The 24026-nt window shown below is 32.0% G+C and overlaps 1 protein-coding gene and 1 long non-coding RNA gene across 4 annotated transcripts in view; both read left to right on the forward strand.

Annotated features, from left to right (window-relative positions):
* Window positions 1–24026, forward strand: part of LOC127710884 (uncharacterized) — a 238989-nt gene that overhangs the window by 113375 nt on the left and 101588 nt on the right. The gene's annotated exons all lie outside the window — the stretch shown is intronic.
* On the forward strand, window positions 1463–22891 carry LOC127710494 (uncharacterized). 3 transcript variants are annotated; one of them, XM_052216382.1, is made up of 14 exons: window positions 1463–2335; window positions 4816–4905; window positions 7849–7956; window positions 8619–8703; window positions 9528–9589; window positions 10515–10568; window positions 11474–11584; window positions 13067–13096; window positions 15083–15168; window positions 16345–16424; window positions 17152–17355; window positions 18779–19134; window positions 19934–19980; window positions 22731–22891. In XM_052216382.1, exons 1-14 carry the CDS (start codon window positions 2228–2230, stop codon window positions 22798–22800), a joined length of 1491 nt encoding a protein of 496 aa, XP_052072342.1. In that variant the 5' UTR covers window positions 1463–2227; the 3' UTR covers window positions 22801–22891. The 3 variants fall into 3 exon arrangements, with proteins under 3 accessions (XP_052072342.1, XP_052072352.1, XP_052072360.1); XM_052216392.1 differs by lacking the exon at window positions 13067–13096 and adding an exon at window positions 12840–12860 and having other exon boundaries at window positions 1464–2335; XM_052216400.1 differs by lacking the exon at window positions 13067–13096 and having other exon boundaries at window positions 1464–2335.

Genomic DNA, 24026 nt, shown 5'->3' on the forward strand with positions numbered 1-24026 from the left:
AATATACTTGTGAATTATGGGATGGTTGTACCAAGCAAGACATCATATAACTGGAACAAGTTCAAACGAAGCAGTTAGAATTGTTACTGGGTTTCCGAAATTTTTCAAGTAATGAATCGTTATATTTTGAAACAGAGTGTGCATCTTTACAATCAAGAAGACGCAGGAGAAAATTGGGTTTGTTCTGTAAAATGATATAAAAAAAACAACAACAAACTATTATGGTACCTTTTATTTACTATAAAATATGATTGCCAATGAGACAACTATCAACCAGTGACCAAATGACTTAGATGTTAGCTACTAGATTTGGAGACTAAATCAACGCATTTTAACGTATACAAGTGATTATAGAATACATTTGTACCACTTGCCAGATTACAATTATACTCTAATTGATTTCCCCCTCTACTTTAGATAAATGGAATAATTGAGAGTCAGAATTACGAAATTTATCAATAGTGTATTGGAATACATGTATTTAACAAAGCTCTGATGTCTAATAATTATGAAAACCCTCCTTTCTATTATTCAATAGGTACAGTAATCGACATCTTAATATTTTACATACAATAATTTATACGCCATATAACTTGTTTTCTTATAGTCGGTAAACTATGCCAACTTTGATGTCTTTTCATTTTAAGAGTCTCACTGGTAAATGTTGTTGATATTTGAGCTTCGTCAGCTGCTTTTATTTTTTTTAATGGGAGTTCAGCTGGAAATCGTGAATAGCTGATCATGTTAGTGTAGCTTGGTATAAACATGCATGGACTGATTCTTATTCTCTTATTTATTTGTATGTTTTTAATACGTTGTTTAAGTGCTGGTATAGGCATTTTGATAGTTCTAATGATGCAAGGTCTAAAGAGGGTGATAGTGAATATTGAAATTTTAATGTTGATCAGGTCAGAAAAAAAATTGTATTTAGGAGTCATATTTTATTTAACTGGATAAGGAAATAATTTTCTCCAGATACGCTATATTTTGTAGAAAATTGCATTGATGTTTACAGTAACCATCGTATAAAGTGGGAATGAATCCAAACACTTATCTTGAATAAAAAATAAGTTACCTTTGACAATACAAAATAATCAACCATATTTACACTTACATGCGGGCATCATGTCTGGAGCGCTAGAGTTGGACTTTAAATGTTAAATTTATCATTGATTAATGTATATATGCTAAATGGAGGTGGGAACTGCCTCTTTTATATGAAAATTTGATAACTTAACATAGAGACGTCCTAATCCGTTAACGATAAAATCTTGCTTATCTAATCCTATTAAAGAATCAAACAAACCAATTTAACTTAACTCTGAACAACAATACTTTCATTTAAATGTTATTGTTTATGGTTGGTTGCAAGTAAAGAATGAAATAAAAAAAGACATAAATATACTTAAATGTTATGATCCGTTTTAAATATTAAATTTCATTTGAAGGAATCTAAGTGCGATTCAGGTAGAAAAATTGTTAACCTGCATGTGTGTTCGTAAAAATCAAAGTGCAGCGATAATGGTATAATAAATTGTGATTTTAGTTTCACACGGTTTTCTTATGCATACCAAAGTATACTTCATTTAAATTGAATCTATTTAATTCATTTCAAATTTAGCCAGTTCAAATATACATATGAACGAACAATGGGCGGACATACACCTATTTTCAGTGACTTTAAAATATAATGAGTCTTAGTTTATTTATAAAAAAATGGCACTCGAAAAAAGCAAATATTATTTTTCTGATGAACCGAAATCAGAATTTGTTTGCATAACGTTATTGTTAGATTTGCTTTCAATAAATTTAAACACTCAAATTGACAGAAAGATTATTAATTAAAAGGGTTTGAAGTTTAAGCGATAAAGAATAAAAGAAATAATCCGAAAAATGAAAGATTAACTTATGGATTATATCAACCGAGCAGTGACACTACGCCATAACAGTGAATTGGTGCTATTGTCGTCGGGCAATGAGACACCTAACAACAACCGTTAATGTGAAAGTGAGAACTACACAAATAACATAATAATTCAACCATTTTAAAATCTCGAGTGTAAACTAGGATTCCGTACAAGATCCGATATTGATAAATAAACAAACATATTACTTGACTTCAAATAGAACGAAGACATGAGTATATGATAAGATTTATTAGTGCTTTCCTCAAATAATTTACAAATATACCTCTTGGATAAATTTTGATTATTTTATCAAATACACAATGGAGAAATGGACTTGGAATTTCAGAAATATGGATCATCTTCATATAGCAGTCAACTCTACTATTAGACATATTATGCAAAATGAAAGGAGTAAAAAATGGAACAAGGTAAGTTGTATTAGTTATGTTCAAATCAACAAAAATAAGTTTAACATATAAAACTAGTTATTTGATTGCAACTCTACTTCTCTCATGTCCATGTGCTAAACCAAAAACGTTCCTATCAATACATTTCATTTATTTTTCTTTTGGGTTAGTAATTTGATTAAAAACTTGATTTATGTCAATATCGTGTTTTGTTAATTCTTGTATTCTCGTAATAATCTAAGTATATTGGAATATATTGTAGCCTAATGCCCTCAGATTGCAAAGATGCAATCCTGGTCACCATATTTTGCAAACCTATTGACAGAATAGTGTATACTAATCATAGTATTTTTACAAAAGCTCTGATGGTAGAAGGTTTGTTTCCACGCATACTATTTTATTGACCAAAAAGGTTGACCGACCGTTATGTCATAGTAATAAAAGGTCTGATGGTTTCATTTAATGAATATATTCAAGGGATATATTGTGACCATGTGAAACTAGTTTCAAAGAATGTTTTAAGACTACAATATGTTTGTATTCAATATTTTTAAAAGAGATTTAAAAACAACTGCTCGAATATGTATTATTCTGTCGATTGGTTGACTGTTGGTGTTTAACACCACTTTTAGCACTCTTTGCTATATCATGGCGGTCATTTTTATTAATGGATGAAGCCAGAGAGAACCACCGACATTCGGCTGGAAAACTGGCAATGTAAGGCAGTTGAACACACCTTGCCAATAGCGTAGTTCGAACTCACAACTTCAGTTTTGATTGGTATTGACAGAATAGTATTAGTAGACTTCAGTATTGATTGGTATTGACAGAATAGTATTAGTAGACTTCAGTATTGATTGGTATTGACAGAATAGTATTAGTAGACTTCAGTGTTGATTGGTATTGACAGAATAGTATTAGTAGACTTCAGTATTGATTGGTATAGACAGAATAGTATTAGTAGACTTCAGTGTTGATTGGTATTGACAGGATAGTATTAGTAGACTTCAGTGTTGATTGGTATTGACAGAATAGTATTAGTAGACTTCAGTTTTGATTGGTATTGACAGGATAGTATTAGTAGACTTCAGTGTTGATTGGTATTGACAGGATAGTATTAGTAGATAGTGATCACTGTAGATGAAGTTTTTATACCACTAGGTCACCGACTCCCCCGTATTCTGTTGAATATACATGTCAATTAACACTATGGTACTCTGTCAATAATACCTTGAACAGTGTAATGAGAAACTATTTCATAATGCATACCTAAAATTCTGAAAAATTATAAATGGGGGTACTTCAGCGTGGTAAGTTAAATTCTATATGGAAAATTAAAGAATTAAAATCATATTTCGTATAATTAAGACCTGCAATGTAGAAAACAAACAGATTATAAAGGCAAGGGATTGGTTCGGATTTATTTAGTATAAAAAGTTGAAAGTAAATAAAGAATTACATTCATAAGCTTACTGTGGCTGTAACTACAGTAGTGTTTATGAACGCTGTTAACTTTAGAATCATAAAATCTGCTAATAGAAGCTAGGAGGCAATAAACTTGACACTTGAAATAAATTAAATAAAATGACAAAGTAAACTTGTTAGAAAATGTAAAGCCGAATAAATACACAGTTGATAACGGATTAAATAAAATCAAAATTTCACTTTTATCGTTAAACTTTTATTACATTGGCGTGTTTACATATAATAATACATGGACACTTTTTATTCATTCAAACAGAGTAGTATTAACATATGAAATATACAAATTAAATTCTCCATGTCAGTGTTTGATTAAAGATTTTATATTTCTATACATGTTTCGTTATGGTATTTGAAAATATGCTTTCTCCTATTAAATTTATACACATTTATGAATTCTTTATTAAAATCGATGATATCTCTATTCAAAATAAATGATACTTGACATAAATCTCAATAATAATAATGATAACGATATAAAGTTTGATTGGGTTAGCTGAATAGGTGTTTAATGTCCATCGGCAAATATTACATGCATATTCAGGACAAGAACATTAATGCGCTTTGTACTAGAGCAACACACTAACCAGAGTTTTACGTGCTATTTTACTGACAATATAACATCCAAGGAAGGCAAGTCGCCCCACCCGGATACATTTCTCTTTGCTTTCAAATGTTGAGTGCTTAAATTTGTTATCAATTCCGATTTTATAGTCAATACGGCAAACATAAACAACTATCCGCTCTTTTGCAGGGTTATTGAGAATGCGTTCGTTTATCAGTAAAAGGATAGAAACATTATTTATTCAAAGTAAAATACGTATATTACATCGTTTTCGCTGGGTTTTTCATAGTCAACGTCAAAGTCAAACGACTTCAGAAACCTTACTTTTCATTGTTGATCTTGTAGGCATTGTGTTTTTTTTTAGAATTGTTTATTTTCCTCGCTGAAAATGTAGAAACAAGGATAGTTTCTCAATCAAATATACTACTATAAATGTCAATTTCATTTGATCTAGGTTATAGAAAATTATAAGATACTACTCTTTATGGTCAGCAAAAAGAACCTTCCTGAGGATTACGAACCTCCGCCATCATACAATATGCTGGTATGTATACGTTTCATTGATTTGCGAATTTATCGTAGGACTCTGTGCGCACGGGTTCTGGCTATGTGTGTCACTTAACCTATCGATTCAAAAGATCCGATATACGATTTTTATAGTGTGAGACTATTTAGCGTGCAATGAGCAACACGACTGTTTAGATTTTCCTTCGATCACTAGTAAACGAAATTTAGTGTGAAACGGTCATTTTGATCTAAACAGCTCTTAAAAGACTGAACAATCAATTAGTATGTCATTTTTAGCTCACCTGGCAGGTGAGATTTTCTCATCACTTGGCGTCCGTCGTCCGTCGTCGTCGTTGTCCGTTAACTTTTACAAAAATCTTCTCTTCTAATTCTGCTTGACCAAATTTAACCAAACTTGGACACAATCATCATTGGGGTATCTTGTTTAAAGAATGTGTCCGATGACCCCGCCGGCCAACCAAGATGGCCGACATGGCTAAAAATAGAACATAGGGGTAAAATGTAAGTTTTGTCTATTATTTTGAAAATCGTTATTTATAGAGAAAATCTGACAATGTCAAAACTGTCAGGGAAATTCTTATAGGAGTTATTGCCCTTACATGGCAAATTTTACTTTTTTTTTCTTTCATTTTTGCTAATTATCTTGAAAACTATAATAGATGCATAGAAACTTTAAATTGCAAATGATCAGCAAGACAAGATCTACAAATAAGTCAACATGATCGAAATCGTCAGTCGACCACTTATTAGAGTTATTGACCTTTGATGAGGATTTTTACCTATTTTTGCGTTTTTGCCTTAGATCTTAAAAATTATAATAGATAGATGGAAACTTAAATAAGCGAAAACGATCAGCAAGACAAGATCTACAATTAAGACAATTATGGAGGAAATCGTCCGACGACTCCTAATTGGAGTTATTGCCCTTTAATGACGATTTTTACCAATTATTTTGCATTTTGCCTTTTATGATAAAAATAATTGAAGTTACCTATTCAACACTGTAATTAAATCTTTGAATTTTGTTTTTATTGGTGTAAATATTGATTTTGTTATCAGTAAATTAAAACCATACTAAATATTACACATATGTACTTTCACGGTACTACAATCTGTCGATACCTATACCGGTATTTTGGCATTGCACAAGGTCATGTTTTTCTCTGACTGTTAATGACGTCTAAATCCATTGGATGTTGGATGTGTACTGATTGATATTTTAGTCTTAGATACATGATTTTTTTATTAGTTTTTATTGGCCTTGAATTAGCTGTCAGTAACTGCGAGTACTCTCAGATCTGTACTTAGTGTTTTTTGTTGTTGTTAGGGATGAAGGATAGATATATACCCTACCACGTCCTGTTTGTGTTTTTGTTTGATGTTTTTCTTTGTATCGATCTTATGAGTTTAACCTTTTTCAACTGATTTTTATAGTTTGTTCTTATGTTGTGCTGTTACACCACTGTCCCAGGTTAGGGGAGGGTTGAGCGCTCACACACATGTTTAACCCCGCCACATTCTTTATGTGCCTGTCCCAAGTCAAGAGCCCGTAGTTCAGTGGTTGTCGATCCGATGTTTCATGTCTGTCATATTTTTTTTTCGTAAATTGTTTTGTTATAAATTAGGCCGTTAGTTTTCTCAATTGAATTGTTTCATATTTTTCATGTCGGGGGCCTTTTATAGCCGACTATACGGTATGGGTTTTTCTCATTTTTGAAGGCCGTATGGTTGCCTATAATTGCTTACATCCACTTCATTTTAACTTTGGTGGATAGTTGTCTCATTGGCAATCATATCACATCTCCTTATTTTTATATTATCCTGCTCGAAAATAATAATTGAAAAATTGAATAAGTATAATCTACCTGTATTTACCTGAGTATACCTGTAAAAATATGCGCGCAAATGTAATCAAAAGCTGCGCGCAAACGTAATGACTTTTGCAAATGCAATAGTAATGCGCGCAAATGTAATGCACCGAAAGATAAGTAGAAACTTTAAATTACAAAAATGATTAGCAAGGCAAGATCTTCAAACAAGTCAAATTCTGTCGATATATTTAGTAGACTGTCACTCTTTATAGGAGTGATTGATCTCAAATGAGTATTGTTTTACCCTCTTTTGTGCTTTGAGCAAAAAACTAAAGAAGATAGAGAGAAACTAAACAGACAAAATGATCAGAAATACAAGATCAACAAAAAAGAGATTTTGTCTGACATGAATTCTATTCTGGTCTACAGTATTGGAGAATGTCCTTTGTTGAATATGCACAATTTTCACATAGACCTAGGTGAGCGACACAGGTTCTTTAGAGCCTCTAGTTAGTTTTTCAGTCAATTTTCAGATTTATCTACTGCAGTAAATTCAGAACTGTTCAGACCATTCGCTTGCAGTCGAGTAAGATCTGGTCGGTCTATGTTTACACTGTTCAGTAGTTGTTATTTATCTGTGCAGATCAAAAACACTTGATTGTCTGAACAGCTACTGAACACTACTGAATTGACTGCAAGCGAATAGTCTGAACAGAACTGAATTTAAAGATATTTCAGATGATGTGAAGATCAATATGACCGTTTCAGACTAAAATTTGGTTACTAGTAATTCTACACCAAAATGTTTTAATGCCATATTGTTCATGCAATGGAAGATGACAATAAGAACCCCGGAAAGTTTTATTTTGCAGATAAATGAATATTTTAAGGAACAAATTGAAGGTTAATGGAAAAAATGTATTTTTCAAAAACAAAGAAAAAATCCAAAACAAACATCTCCAAGATACAACCCCTCCCTTTTTCCCCCCAGAAAAAGAAAACAAACGTGTGGTATTGCCGTATGGATGATTTACATAAGTACATGTATTAAACTTGTTCTTTTTCTTTGGGGATTAATGGATTCATTGGCAATCTTCCCCAGATCTCTTCATTTTAATATATTGGATGGTACTTCTTTCTTTTTTCAGTTGTATGAAATTTACTATCATTTAGGAGTAGCTTATCAACATTTGAAAAATCCGAAAAAGTCCGCTGAAAGTTTTACTAGTGCAATTTCAGCTGTTTCAGCTCCAAAGGTGAGTTTGGGATTTTACATGAAAAGAAATACATATGGTTAGAGACAGCCCAGTTTGACAACATTACACTAAGATGAGTTAATTTCAAATTCTATAATATCTTGTATACACAATTCTTTAGTCTATAAATATAGTTTAAAAAAATGTGAAGTAAATGTCAATAAAAAAGCAAGCCATCAACGTACAAATCTCAAACAAATAGTTTCAAAGTTCATCGTATAGCTGTTGACTGCCAAAATCATATCCATATATAAACAAATATTCTATGAATCTCTCCGATTCTTTGACTAATTGACACGTTTTGTAAATATTCAGGACGCACATTAAACAGACAGAGACAAGTTAAAACGATATTTTTCCCCCACCAAAACACAATATATAATACTATCCGTAAACTTTTCACAAAATCCACTTGAAGGAAATTTATTTGAGTAAAAGACAATTGTTTAAATTGATTGCTATCACTATCACTAAGTTCGAAATACAATCGTGTCTGAAATCTATCGGTTTCCCTTTATACTACACTATAGTCATAACTTACCATTAATTGTTGTTAGATTGGAATCATACACGTTGTTCGATATGAATTAAGTGATGGTATTGATTTTTTTAAGAACTGCTTTTGTTGATATGGTTGAAGTTTTTTTAAATTTTTATTTCAGAACGGATGTTTGGCCGGATGTGTAACAAACTCTTGTTTGATGACACCATTGCATGCCAGGCGAGCGTTTTCTTACTCCCAAATGGGTAAATGAATACAAGTAACCAAAAGAGAAATTTTGAAACAAGCTTTCTTAACTATTGATCAATAATTAATTAAGTAGGAAGAGGTCTTTTCATTTTCAAAAATAGTTGTACATTGCGAGTATTCTTAGATCAATAATTTGTGTCTTTGTGTTTATGTTAGTTGTTTTATACTTCGGGCAAATCTGACGAGTCGACCATTTCCAACTGATTTTTACAATTTGTTTAAAATTGTTAATGTAATTTGCTGTTTCACCACTGTCCCAGGAAAGATGGAGGTTTTAAGATTAACAAACATATTCACAATCTTTATGTGCCTGTCTCAAGTCAGGGGCCTGTAATTCAGTGGTTGTCTTCAGATGTCGTCAATAGCTCAATGTTAAAACCGTACGGTTACCTATGGTTGCTTACATCCACTACATTTGAACGCTGGTGAATACTGCCCAATTGTCAATACTTTAACATCTCCTTATTTTTATAAAAATTACAAAGAAATATTCATGTATTTTGCCTTTATAAATAGGCGGACGTGTCATATATTTGTTGATCTTTATTGAATTTTACCGAATTTTTCAGGACTACGGAGTTTTTAAGCGCTTACTGTGTGGGCATTTTTCCTAATTCAAGGCCGTATACAGACAATTAAGACGTCTACTTTCGTTTATTTGTGTAAAAAACACTCGGCTTTCTTAATCTTAAATTTTTGAAATAATAAAAGTTCAAAGAGAAATTAAGTATAATTTCAACGCATTATTTATACATCTACATATAGTTTATATAGTTCATGTAGGCAAGTCTTGAATTTTATTGATTTCATTTCATTGTAGGTGAACATGAGAAAGCGTTAAAAGATGCAGAAAGATGTGTTGTACTTGACAGCAGAAACCCCGTATGTAGAAAATCACCTTAAAACTACGTGAATCAAGTTACGATATGAAAATAACACTTTATAAAATTTGATGCATACTTTCATGAGAAACACGAAAAAACGAAAGCCAGGGAGGTATACTATATAACCAAATGTATCTAAAACAGAATGGTCAAAACCATCCATGGTCAACTTTGTCTAACGGAGTTGGAACCTTATGTTTCTTAATAACTTCTTAATTTATCAATTTACAATAATCGAATTAGTTTATAACAGCAATGATGTTTGACATCAAATTGTACACAGAAGGCAGTGTAAAACAGTTCTACTGGTTTTCTAGTATATATTAAACTTGCTAATTTTTTAAAATCATTGCTTTATTTTCGGATAACCTCTCTTTTTAAATAGACGCTATTTGAAAGCGTCTATTGTCAAGGAAAAAAATGCTTCTTTTCATGCTTAAGAATTTTTTCTATGTAAAACCTGATCTTTCAATTTATGGATATAATTTTTATATTTTTATTCATGCTTTTGTACGTAAAATTATCAACAGTAACGGTAATGATTTACACAAATGAAGAGGAATTTAGGGTACACGTCAATGAGACGGTAACCAAACGGAACCAAATAACAAATAGACACATACAGGACAGTATATAGTCTTAAACAGTAGACCAGTGTCTATACCATATGTCATGCTCTAAGTCGTCCCGAGTTTTTATTTAAAAAAAAACAACTGTAAAGAATTAAATAGACACTATCAACGCGATCTTCTATCAACATACCAAATTAAAAAAAAACACAAAATTGAAAATATGACCTAAGACAACCCATGACGATGTTCTTGACCTGGAACATAGAGACAATCACATGAGTATGCGAAAATGTGTTTTATTAGCCACGTTTTGATTTCCAATTCTTCCACAGTTATATTATTTTCTTATAGGACTTGTATTGTATCAGAGCTTTAGTCAAGAGTACAATGGACAAGGACAGTTGGGTAAGTTATAAGACACCAGGTTAAAAGAAACAATTATATCTCTTTTATAAAATTTCGAATTTTGTAGATATTATTCTGTACTGTTAAAACCCGATTTATGTCAATTTTCTTACTATTTAAAGCTCAAGTGTATCTTATTCTTATCAATTTACGAATAAAATGAGAAACAATTAATGAATTTACCAATATATTGAGAAATGACACTTTTCATTGTAATGACACGACAAAGGACAATTAGACATGAATGAAAGTTTTAAAAACACTATTCTTCAAAGATCGTTTTACTTAAACCTGATCTTTGATGTACACCATTTATAAGACAAATAGAGAAAGTAAATTCCTTTGATCCCCAGTTTTACATTTCTTATGCATAGGCCACCTTAAACAGGTATCATCAGTGTGAATAAAACGAGAACAAAAAGAAAAAACACAACATCATACACACAAAATATAGGAAAAAAATCCATAGGGCTATATATAAGGGTATTCGGTACCTAGCTAGTGTCTTTACCATATGTCAAATTCTTGAATTAATTTATGATCCCCATTTTCATTGTATGACTACTTTTTAATATAGTGTATGTGATATGACGATTATATTTTCACATAATGTAAATATGTACTTTGAAGCTAATATTTTCACATGGTATTCGTGTTCTGCCGGTTATATTTTCTCATAGTAAATGCTCTGACGGTTATTTTTCACCATAGTGTAATGGCTATTATATGTCGGCCACATAGTGTATGTACCGTGGCGACTGTAATTAACACATTACATGTACTATGGGCGGCATTCATTCCATATTTGTATTTTTTGTGGTTGCAGTAATTTCACATTATGTATGAGCTAGGACTATTCTCATTTCCCAATATGTATGTGCCATGTCGGCTTTAATTCATTGCAGACATATAAAGGAAATGGTAGAAGAACAGATCTTAATTTCATGGCAGATCTTGATATTGCATTGAAACTCAATTCAAAACATACCTGTGCTTTGGTTCTACGATCTGCTATGGTAAGCATTGTTGAAGATTCTAATCACGTATATTAATTGTAAATTAAACGTAATTAATGATTTAACGATTTTTGGTATGAATGACATTTTTAATATACTTTTGTATTTAAAAGTTTCGATCAACATAAGCAGTTTCTGTTTTCTTTGAAAACAATACATTATTTTGAGGATACATATACAGTGCGGTTTCACTTGAGTGGTTAGTATATTGATGTTTGCATGATCATCTGATATATTTAATAAAATGTGATTGATGGCCGTAATATGAATTAAACTAATGAAGTTTAGATTTGGAAGTTAAACACCCACTTCTCTTCTTATTTTTGTGCAAGTAATTAAGTCAGAAAATTCAGTTTTCCAAAAAATTCACATCCTATGAATGAGGAGATGTTATATGATTACAATTGAATAACTATCCAACAATACATCTATGATCCAACAGAGTCCTAACAACTCGGCTTTAAGCAAATATAGGTCACCGAACGGTCTTCAACAATGCTTAAACCTCATACCGTAATAATAAGCTATAAAAGGACACGACATGACAAGCTGTGAAACAATTAAAAAAAAAAAAAAAAAACAACTATGGCCTGATTTATGACCAAACAATGAACGAAAAACAAATATGACAGACAACAAACAACGAGCATCATTGAATTACAGGCGCCTGACTTGGAACAGGCACACATGGCAGGGTTAAACATGAGAGCTCAACTCTCCCCTAACCTGTGAAAGTGGTGTAATAGCACAACATAAGAACACGCTGTAATAATCAGCTGTGAATAGCTAGACTCATCAGATTGGTACGAATCACAAAAAACAACTATCGTAAAGACAAAAAACACCAAGTACCGATCTACTTACTGAAAGCTACCAGAAAGTAATAGATACATCATGTTTTCCAAGACTACTACCGGATATAAGTACGGCAGATGCAATAGGTAACTCAGACCAAAATCTGCTGTACACGATAGCAAAATTCACAAGGCAATCGGAAACTCAGACACAAATCTGCCGTACAAGTTAGTCAAAACAATTGTCTTATAGCAATCAGGAACACAGATCCTATTGTTTCTGTCGTACCGATAGCCGGTTATAGGTAATGATAATGTGAGCACCAGTTTGTCGATGAAACCCATGATCTACGCAATAGATGATGTACATTCGAAGGTTGACGTTTCGATATGTTTCATATCTAGCTAATTGTTGTAGTCTTGTAAGAGCCATTTGACACTTTTTTTGTCGAATATTGCAGAAAAAGTATGAATTGGGTCAGGTGAGTGACTTGCAGGTTGTTTTAGGCTCACGTCTAGTATTATGTAAATGTGTTGCATAGATCTGTATTGTTAACTGACTTTCCAAAGCTTTTTCTCTAGAGCATTTTTATTTCATCTGCTTTCATTAAGGCGTATTGTTTGATTTCATGATATTTTTACTGGCTTTGTAAACGTTGGTTGTAGTTTTGTGTTTATGTGTTGTTAGTTGGAAGAACAGTCCATTGCCGCTCGAGGTGTATGTATAGTGTTGTTTACATTATACCACTTTTAACATTTCCATATGTAATCATATAATTTACTGTTCCAACCCTCAAATATACTAACTTCACTTTCCTCTATAACAAAATGAAATTGTTTCGAATAATTCGATTTCTCAATGAAAAAAAAGGTTAAATTCCACATATCTTGAATCCAACAAGATGTTTCCTAAGCTATAGTTTTTAATAGAATTTAACTAACACTAATATTTGTGAAATGATTATTCATTTACAATGATATTGCATAATATATTTTGCATATGTAATAATTGCAGAGAAATTTGTATCTGATCCTTAACGTCTATATGCACCCTAACTGAACGATCATTTAATCTGTCTGTGTAAAACGATCATTTAATCTGTCGGTGTAAAACGATCATTTAATCTGTCTGTGTAAAACGATCATTTAATCTGTCGGTGTAAAACGATCATTTAATCTGTCGGTGTAAAACGATCATTTAATCTGTCGATCTTAAACGATAGATAAAGCGGTTAATTGTCACCAGAGTATTTTTCTGATGTAAATTTCAAAATGCTAATTTTCAATACATATACAGCTTTGGCTACAATTAAAAATTTCCAGTTTTCCTGTTTGTTCGTAAATTCTGAACAATTTACGTTTTTAAATCCTATCGGTTTCAGTGTTTTCTCACTTTTCCTGGTTCCAAAATTGCACACTCACAGTATTAACTTGCTTGCTATTTTAATGATTTATTTACCTTTTTAACTTTTATTTGATGCACATCTGTTAATAGTATTTTAGGGCAAGAAAATTAACAATTATTGATCATCTAAGGGTATCTACAAGAACGAGTCAATATTACTAGACGTTTTTTTTTCTTTCTTTTGGAGATGAGTCGATGTGGTATGATTTCCATATAAACAACTATTCACCAGAAACCAGATGACGGGGATGTAATACAATATAGATCACCGTACGGCCTTCGACAATGACCAAAAACAATATCGTGTAATTACATTACATGTATGTTTCATAAACATCCGTACTTTTGATATGGTGACAACAATCGCGAGGCATCCGAAATTATATCATATTTTATTTTTCAATACAGTGTATGATTCATTACTGCATGTGCTTCCTATGTCAACGTCACAATAATGCATATTATCACATTGGTTGCAATGAATTACATTGATTTCTCAGTGAAATAAAAACCGATAATTTCACATGTGAAATAAACGTGGTTATTTCACTCCTCTGACGTCATACAACAATAGGCGTTGTCATGACGTCGGATCAAAACAAATTGTGAATGCTTAGAAAAAGATATAGTTCCTTACATATTCTAGTTTAATTTCAGAAAAAAGACCATTTGCCAATGTAATAAAAAGAAAAACTAATCAAAGAATTCAAATATCGAAAAATATTCAACTCGTGACCGAACAACACTGATAATTAACTCATGCGCTACGCGCATTCGTGAATTAATGTGTTGTTCGGTCACTCGTTGAATATTTTTCTCTATTTGAATTCTTCGATTAGTTATTCTATAATGAAAACAAACGAAAAGCTTGATATAACTCGTAATTTGATGGTTGTAGAATATATATGAAATGAAAGAACTGAATTGCTACTTTTTGTAATTTTATATGGTTGTAAAAGCGTTGATCGTGTGCATATTTTAGCATGAAGCGCTTCATACAAAATGTGCTATTTTCAACGCTTTTTAAAAAAAAAATACTAAAAGAATTCTTAAATAGTAAGTAAGCTATAAAAGGCACCGACATGACAAAATGTGACAATTAAGACTCGTCGGAGCCATACAATCAGTTTTAATACTCTTACAATGTATTTGTTAAATTTGAGATTTTGCTTGATTTTGAGAGAGAGAGAGAGAGAGAGAGAGAGAGAGAGAGAGAGAGAGAGAGGATTTGTATCAGTGTATTCCAGTATGTTAGAGAGAAAGGCAGATTTTTTAAATGGTTTATTTTATTTGAAATAGACAATACCAGTTTACCAGATAGAGACGGATCAATGTAGAAATATTACGACTTTTACTCACCCATCAATACTGGAGTTTTATGACAAGTAAGTAATTTTTGTTTACACGAAGGCAACAGAATGGTTGTGCAGTTCAGTGATTATAGACAATTTGTGTCAATGCTTTCAAGTTCAGTAGTGTATTTGTAATTTCTTACACTGCTTTCGAGTTTAGCTGTGTATATTTGTTTAGTTTTTTTTAGTTGACAAAGGAGTATGATTGATATGTCCCAATATGGCCACTATTTCTAGCTTAATTCTCAAACTATGATTTAATGGCCATAATCACAATGTATCATAGCACTTACAATGTCTAGATAGGCAATACACCGTGTAGAACGGCACATGCAAGGTGTTGGCTATGTTTGGCACGGGGTGGCGGTTTTGAAGCGGAGAAAAAGCGATCAAGATAAGCAAAAGAATCAAAATTTGTTTTTAAAGAAATGTTAGCACCAAAGAATGTATTGCATTGAACGAACCGAACCATAATCTATTTCCACTAAGCAGAAGCAGACGTTTCAACTGTTTAAGTTTTCTCAAACACCTCTCCCTAGTTTTCCGGGTTGCAAATTTTGAGACTTCATATACAAGTTATTTTGTCATGTGACGTTTTTTCATGATTTGTAATTGTAAATGATTGTAACATTTTTTCTGTCTATTCGAACTAACCTAAATGTGGTGTACACTTTTAAATAACCCGCTATGCAGGATATTTGGAGCCAAAAAGGGCCCTTACCGTTGTATTTTGCTTAAACCAAGGGTTCGATGTTGATTTTTTTTCATGTCTAACGTTACGATGTAATTTTCAATGTAATTATAGATATTTTATTATCCAAAATTATTGGTCGGATTTTTTTTGCCTTTCTCTTATGTAAAGATAGTGAAAAAACACTAACCTTGTTTATTTAGAATACACTGAAATGGTAATCGTCTGGTTTAGAAACGTAGATGATGATATTAAATGAATCAATCGGTAAAACAAAAAAAAACCTGAAGACTTTGTGGGTATGGAATTGTTGATGATCAAGTTTTTTTTTATGATGTGTTGGCCACACAGGGAATACAAGACGAACCCATACATTTTTGTCTCAATACCGTGTAGTGATTTCCAATTTTAATATCAATATCTTTTTTCAACATTTTCAACACATTTGTATAATATCTTATAGTCACCTTTATTAAGACTGATAAGAAAAATTAACTATTTTCTTTTTCTATTTTCAGATACTTGTATCCATTAAGTGTTCCACATACAATAATTTCGATTAACCTTACACCAGATAAACCAAACAAGAAAAAGCTGGGTATGCAATAAAAATGAATTCAATAGAACACACAATCGATTTCGCGGTACTCATGAAAGTACAAAAGAAAAGTACATAATTAAATTTTGATTCTCTTCCTATTCCAAAGAGAAATAACAACACCCCAACAGGGGGCAATTAAATTCTAAATGTCGGAGAATAACACAACACAACATGACAAAAAATAAAGGAAAGAAAAAGAGTTTCACATTAACAATTTGCGTACCAAACAACAAAAAAGTCGAAGGACGAGGGCATCTAGATATTTTTTAGGGGTGACATTCAAGCATCTGCCCCTTTAACGGTTGTCTGTTATGTTGTGCATTGTTTAAATGCATAGCAATGTCCTGTTGAATTTGTGAAAGTGACACGCTCTCGGCACTGAAAATTTGCAACAACTCTTTTAGTGGATCCGTAGGTGGCCTATTACTAGGCTAGGGTTTGCCTCAATCTAAAATACAGATCTTTTCCAGTGGCACATCTACACTGCCCACCCTACATCCTTATCGACCACTTTTCAAAACCTACATATTTTATTTATTTGGGGTTTTTCTCTTGAATATGCATGAAATGTTTGCACATGACTTTAAGGGAATTTTGTCAAAAGTACATCTACAATATATATTCTCTTATTTTCTAATGTATAGTCAACAGATGCAGATGATTAACAATTTTACTAACTGTAAGAGTGAGTTTGACGGGTAAATATTTTCACTTTTATTGTTAGAGTGCAAGCAACTACAAGAATATAACAGATCACCAAATGCAAATTCTCCAAACGAACAAGAAATATCTGTACAGCAACCTCCCTTTAGATGTGGGACACCAGGAGGCACAGGCAATGATCGCTCGTCAGTTAGACGAAGACATGACTATGCGAAAGCAATTCAGAAATTTATGTCCCGACCGAAAACAGCTTCTGATTACTTTGGTAAGTTTTGCTTTTCTGGTAACTTGTAACAATAATTATTTGATTGTTTAAAGATGAATACGAACTGTGCTTGCCTTTATCAATTTTTTTTTCATATCTTAACTGTTATTGGTATGGTACATTACTAGTTAACAGGTTTTTCTTGTCTTTCATAATGATAACAATCGCTATATATGACATTCGTAAATATAGATAGATAAAACAATAAGGAGATGTGGCAACTATCCACCAGAGTCCAAAGGACATGGTGTAAACAATCATTGATTACCATACGGCCTTCAACAGTGAACAAAACCGACACTCCTAAAGCATGATAAAATGTGAAACAATTCAAAAGAGAAACCCTACGGTATGATTTATGCTAAAAAACGAACGAAGAACAAATACGAACGACAGCAATCAAGGACAGCCACTGGATTTATGTTATTGACTTGGGACAGGCACAGAAAGAATGTGGCGGGGTTAAACTTATGTATGAGCTGTCAACCCTCCCTTATCCTGGGATAATGTTGCCAAATAAAAAACAGTTGGAAAAGGCGTGTCACGTCAGATCGATAGCAAAAACACAAAAAAAAACAAAGTACCGGTCTAAGAGTACTCAGAGTTACTGAAAACCAGTTCAAAAGCAATTTCAACTAATAAATAAACTTTGTTTTCTCACACAAAATATCAATAAGTACATATCCAACTAATTAAGTGTAAAGACATCATAACCAGTCTTAGAAAAGCACCACCTTGTGCGATGCCAATAAATAAGTATCGACAGGTTGTATGACCATAAGTTTTCTTAACTCTATAGCAATACATATACAGTTATATTAAACAATGTTTGTACGATGAAAAAAATATTCAAAGATCTTACTTAAGTTTTAAATTGATAACCTTTCAGAATAATTTTATTCAAAGGATCAATCCGTTTACTTGTATCGTTTCTAAGTTTACAGGCTCTATAAACAACATTGTCGTACAAATTAGGATGTGATATCCAGTTAGTAATACATTTTTTTCATGTACAGCCAAACTTCCAAATTTAATCTTTGTATCTATGAGAATATAGATTATTTTTTTAGAAATTTGTGGCAACGAAATCCCTAACGCAACAATTTACCAGTTATGCATGAGATTACGTTCATTGGAATCTAAAAAGTCACTACTAACACGTAAGACGGGACCAAAGGAACGTCACCCTCCAAAAAATAAAAACAGAAAACATAAATTTGTTGTAAATTTTTGTAAAGAGTTTCCCGAGTGAAACTGAAATGTCCATAATTTATCGAAACTTCCAAAGAGTTTTTTTTTACTAGTTTTCAATTAGTAATCAATTCCATTATTTTCATAAAATGATGCTTTATTGCATAATATAATAATAAGTTCTTCCTACAAAACACAATAATTCCGATTTTTTTTTTTGATTTATTTACAGCTCAGTTAGAACGTGGAATGAAACTGAAAGCACAAAAAGAGGAAATAGAAAGTAGACGGGCAATTTCTGCGGGAACCTGCAGACAGCAAATTAATTCAAAAAATTTATCAAAGACTTCAAATTTATCTCAATCTGTATCAACTATACATTCACCAACAAGAATGTATGAGCAAAAAGAAAACCTATCACCTTCTACTCAGCCTTCACCGTCTAGTCACAATCGTATGTTAATGTGTTCAAAACTTCAGAATGTTTTCAAAAAGCCTGGCACTGCTACAACGCATAAGACTGGAACTAGTATAGCGACCAAGACTTCCGAGTTTGTTGTTCCAACGCCGGAGACTTATTCAATACCTGTATGTTAGTTTTTGTCAATTATTAATTATTCCAACATTTTTTCTCCAAGGGAATACAATTAAACTCTTTTTAAAATCCGTCATTTATTTTCTAGATCACGATTTATTTGGACAGATTCCGTCTTGTTTTCTTGAACTGAAAATAATGTTTTTCCTTCTATTTTTTTCTGATAAATTCTTGTGTCCGTCGTAAGTCAGAACCTCGAGCTTGTTAGTGATTGTCTTTAGTTACATCTTAGGTGTTTGTATTAAGATAATTTGTTATGGATAAAAGATATCAGATGGTGTTTGTTCAACGTGTATTCAACTTATAGACTTTTTGTGTTGTAGAGCTATGCATATCGTATACACTGTTCTTTGGTTGACGGCCGTATGTTTACATATTGATGTCTTCAGATTGCTGATTTTTACGTATATCTTCATCTCATTTTACTAATATTTAATGAGATGAGGGAAATACTTTTTAAGCTCATCATCTAATTCACACCACCCTATGAGTAGATAGTTTCACAGCCTAACTTAATTTGTTTGGGAACAGTTATTGTAATTTAATTTAAAAACAGGATAATTATGCAGATCATGAATATTTTAATTTACTGATAATCAATAGAAAGATATTATTATAGTTTTGACATATCTTATTGTTCATAAACTATGCAAACGGACTAAAACAAGTTTTACAATCAATAATGACATTTCCGGATGATAGTTTGTTTATTAAATGAAGAAAAAATGTACGAAATTTCCTCAGTCGATAATGTAAAAGAATGACAGTTATTATTGAGATATTTATTTTCAGGTTTTCCAACCAGTCAACATCAGAGAAGCTCCTCGTATGTACTATAAGTAAGTGTTTTACAATAAGAACTTCAACCATGAAGCTGTTAACACAAATAATAACGAATAAGCAATGACAAAGATCGTTCACGTCGAAATATTAGGCAGCCATTTTCTGTCTTTCGGCTATCATAGTTTTTTGTGTTTTGTTTTTGGTGCTTTTACCTTTAAAATCTGGATGTTTGTATTTCTTTATTTTACTCTTTAAAACATTTGGCAACATTTATTTGCTATTTATATAATTTTGCATCATTTGTATGTTCTCTCATTCGAACATTTATGTCCTTTGAAAGATTTCACAGTCGTATCATCCGTTGCAAAACAGCTTTGTATATGGCTACTCATTGATTGGTTTAAAAAAGATAAACTTTCGTTCGTTACGCCCACTGACTGATTGTATTAACAACCACTAAAGATTTCTCAACGCCAAGACTATTTGGCCATCCCATCATCTAAAAATACACTTTTAAGAGTTAATACATGTACATCTTTCCTTTATTAATAACAACTATACTACTTAACAAATAGGTTAGCAACACCACTACTGACTGAAAATAAAGTAATAAAAATCTCGATTAAATTTTAATCCTGGTATCTATGATTAGTTTATTTACAACTACTGGGTCGATGCCACTGCTGGTGGAGGTTTCCTCGCCGAGGGTATCATCATCCCAGTAGTCAACACTTCTGTGTTGACATGAATTATCATTGATATGGTCATAATTATAAATTGTTTACAAAACTTTAAATTGATCGAAATACTAAGGATTTTCTACCCGAGGAATATATTACCTTGGCAGTATTTGGCAAAAGCTTTCGGAATCAACTTTTTTTAGTTTTCTTCTTTAATCAATTCAACCTTTAAAACAGGAATGCTGTTAATTTCAGATCATTTTGATCATTTTCTACAAAGATATGAGCCCTCAAAGTTTGACCCTCATTTATCTCAATCGAAGTGTTGCAAAAACATTCTTGAATAGTATATATATCCCCATTTTTTTTTTATATTTCAACGATATAATAAATGTTACTTAAATACAAGAACCAGGTTACTTTTTTGCTCACCTGGCCAAAAGGGCCAAGTGAAATTTCTCATCACTTTGCGTCCGTCGTCCGTCGTCGTTAACTTTAAAAAAATCTTCTTCTCTGAAACTTCTGATCCAAATTGAACCAAACTAATTCTACAAATAAGTCAAAATGGTTGAAATCGTCTGATGACCCCTTATTGGAGTTATTGCTCTTTAATGACGACTTTTACTATTTTTTATGTGATTTTGCTTAATAGCTGGAAAAGTATAATAGATAGATAGAAATTTAAATAGGCAAATATAATCAACAAGACAAGATCTACAATTAAGTCGAATAGTTTAAATCGTCTGATGACCCCTTATTGGAGTTATAGCCCATTAATGATGATTCTTACCATTTTTTTGTGTTTTTGCCTTATATCTGAAAAAAACTATAATAGATAGAAACTTAAATAGGCAAAAATGATCAGCAAGACAAGATTTACAAATTATTCAACATGGTTTATATTGTCTGATGACCCCTTATTGGAGTTGTTCTCTTTGATAACGATTTTTATCAAATTTTTTGTTGTTGTTGCCTACTATCTGAAAACTATATTAGATAGATAGAAACTTAAATAAGCAAAAATGTTCAGCAAGACTAGATCAACAAAGAAGAGATTTTTGTCATGAATTCTGTTCTATTCCACAAAGATGTAGATTATCCAATTGTTGAAGATGTACATAAACCTAGCTAGGTGAGCGACACAGGCTCTTTATAGCCTCTAGTTTTAATTTTCTACAGCAACCGAAACCTTAGTTACATTTCAAAAACTGTATTTTTACTTCTACCACAAAACCCATTCAGATTGAGAGACGCAATTTTTATGAAATTAAGAGATGTGGTTGGATTGCCTAAGATACACTATTACTCAGAGTCCAAATTGATGTTCTTTTATTTTTAATATTCATATTGATGAATATTTTTTCTCGTATTTTTTTATTTAGATGAGCCATTGAACTTATTTTTGTGCAAAGAACAAAACCGAAGATGTTTTTCTATTTGTAGCCTCAATCATATATGTTATAATATTATCTCCAAACGTTTATTTTTCTATCAAATGAAACCTTTTGAAATGATTTAAAACAGATTCATATAAAGGTTTACGTAAAACACCGATCGGGCACCGACAGATTGTAATTGCGTAAAATTATCGTTATCGATGAAAAATCTCGTCAAAGATACCGGGCTTATAATTTATTACAACAGGCGCGCGTTTCGTTTGTATGAGACTCATCAGTGCACCTCGAATCAAAACAATTAGAAGGCCAAATCTAATACGAAGAGCATATAAAACCCAAAATATCGAAAAAGAATGTGCCAAATACAGCTATATATGTCTGTGGGTAGAAAAACCATTAGTGTTTTGAATAATTCAATATTTTCGAAACAGAAAATTAACAAACACGATAAAGGTAAATCGTTCAGTAATATCAACAGCACACTTGGTACTCATGTATTTAAGTTGTTTGAATTTCATCCTTATAAAAAGTAATGTATTCAATGTATTTTATAACTGAATATTCTAATTTAATTCTCTATTTAAAGTGAGGCCTGATCGTCACAACATTGTTAAGTTTTTTTTATGTGCGATTTGTTCTGTTATGAATTAATACGATTGCACATGCTGATGCAGATATAAAGCCACGTTGACAAATAAACACGTTATACTACAACATCTTCTATTTCAGGCCTTGGAAAGGAGACAAACTTCCTGTTGCTGAAATAAGGAGAAAAGCTTTTACTCCAAAATTTATATGAAAAATATATATAAACTTATACGTGTCAACTGGCGATCTCAAAGTGTTGTGTATTGTTAAACATATTTTAATAAAGAATCTATGTTATGCAACATTTCGAAATTTCTTGTAAAATCAGTAAGGGCATCTGATTTTGCCATATCAGTTAATACTTCAGAAATCGTTACAAAAGAAGAAAAAAAAGAAATGATAATCTAAAATAATTGTTATTTAATTTTTAATTTGTATCGGAAGAAGTAGAATATCAAAGCTGGAACCATACGATGATGCATTGATTTGCATGCAAAATTCCAAAACCGATCAACATTCAATTTTTGAGACAATTTCCTATAAAATTGAGAATGGAAATGGGGAATGTGTCAAAGAGACAACAACCCGACCATAGAACAGACAACAGCAGAAGGTCACTAACAGGTCTTCAATGCAGCGAGAAATTCCCGCACCCGGAGGCGTCCTTCAGCTGGCCCCTAAACAAATATATATACTAGTTCAGTGATAATGAACGCCATACTAAACTCCAAATTGTACACAAGAAACTGAAATTAAAAATAATACAAGACTAACAAAGGCTAGAGGCTCCTGACTTGGGACAGGCGCAAAAATGCGGCGGGGTTAAACATGTTTATGAGATCTCAACCCTCCCCCTATACCTCTAGCCAATGTAGAAAAGTAAACGCATAACAATACGCACATTAAAATTCAGTTCAAGAGAAGTCCGAGTCCTATGTTTGTCGGCCCAGGCGAGGTAATCCATATATGAAACATAAACTGGAAAAACCTTACCTTAACTTTTCTTCTGAAATCAAGTATCAGCTTGACCGCTTAAATAAAATTGTGAACTTCATTGACCATCTATAAAATTTGAAATGACATCATGTATTAATAATATCTTTCAAAGTATATCTAATGTCTTTTTGAAGGACTATTGAATACCACTAGGTCAATACCATTGGTGTTTGATTGTTGGTCCTCATATAAATACACATCCATGTTCATTTTCTATATAGAGATTGCTTTATCTATACATAACATTATACATATTTATTATAAGGTTGAATCCAAACTATCCTACTGCCTGTCTACTTTTATTTTGACATTGCACAAGTCATGTCTTCTTTGACTGTCCATGGCGTTAAAACACTAAATCCCTGGGATGGGTTTTAGTTGATTTTAGTCTCTGATGCATGATTTTTTATTATTATTTGTTTTTGGCTTTTAACTAGCTTT

This window comes from Mytilus californianus, unplaced genomic scaffold (genome assembly GCF_021869535.1).
Source record: "Mytilus californianus isolate M0D057914Y unplaced genomic scaffold, xbMytCali1.0.p SCAF_1, whole genome shotgun sequence".
Classification (NCBI taxonomy): domain Eukaryota; kingdom Metazoa; phylum Mollusca; class Bivalvia; order Mytilida; family Mytilidae; genus Mytilus; species Mytilus californianus.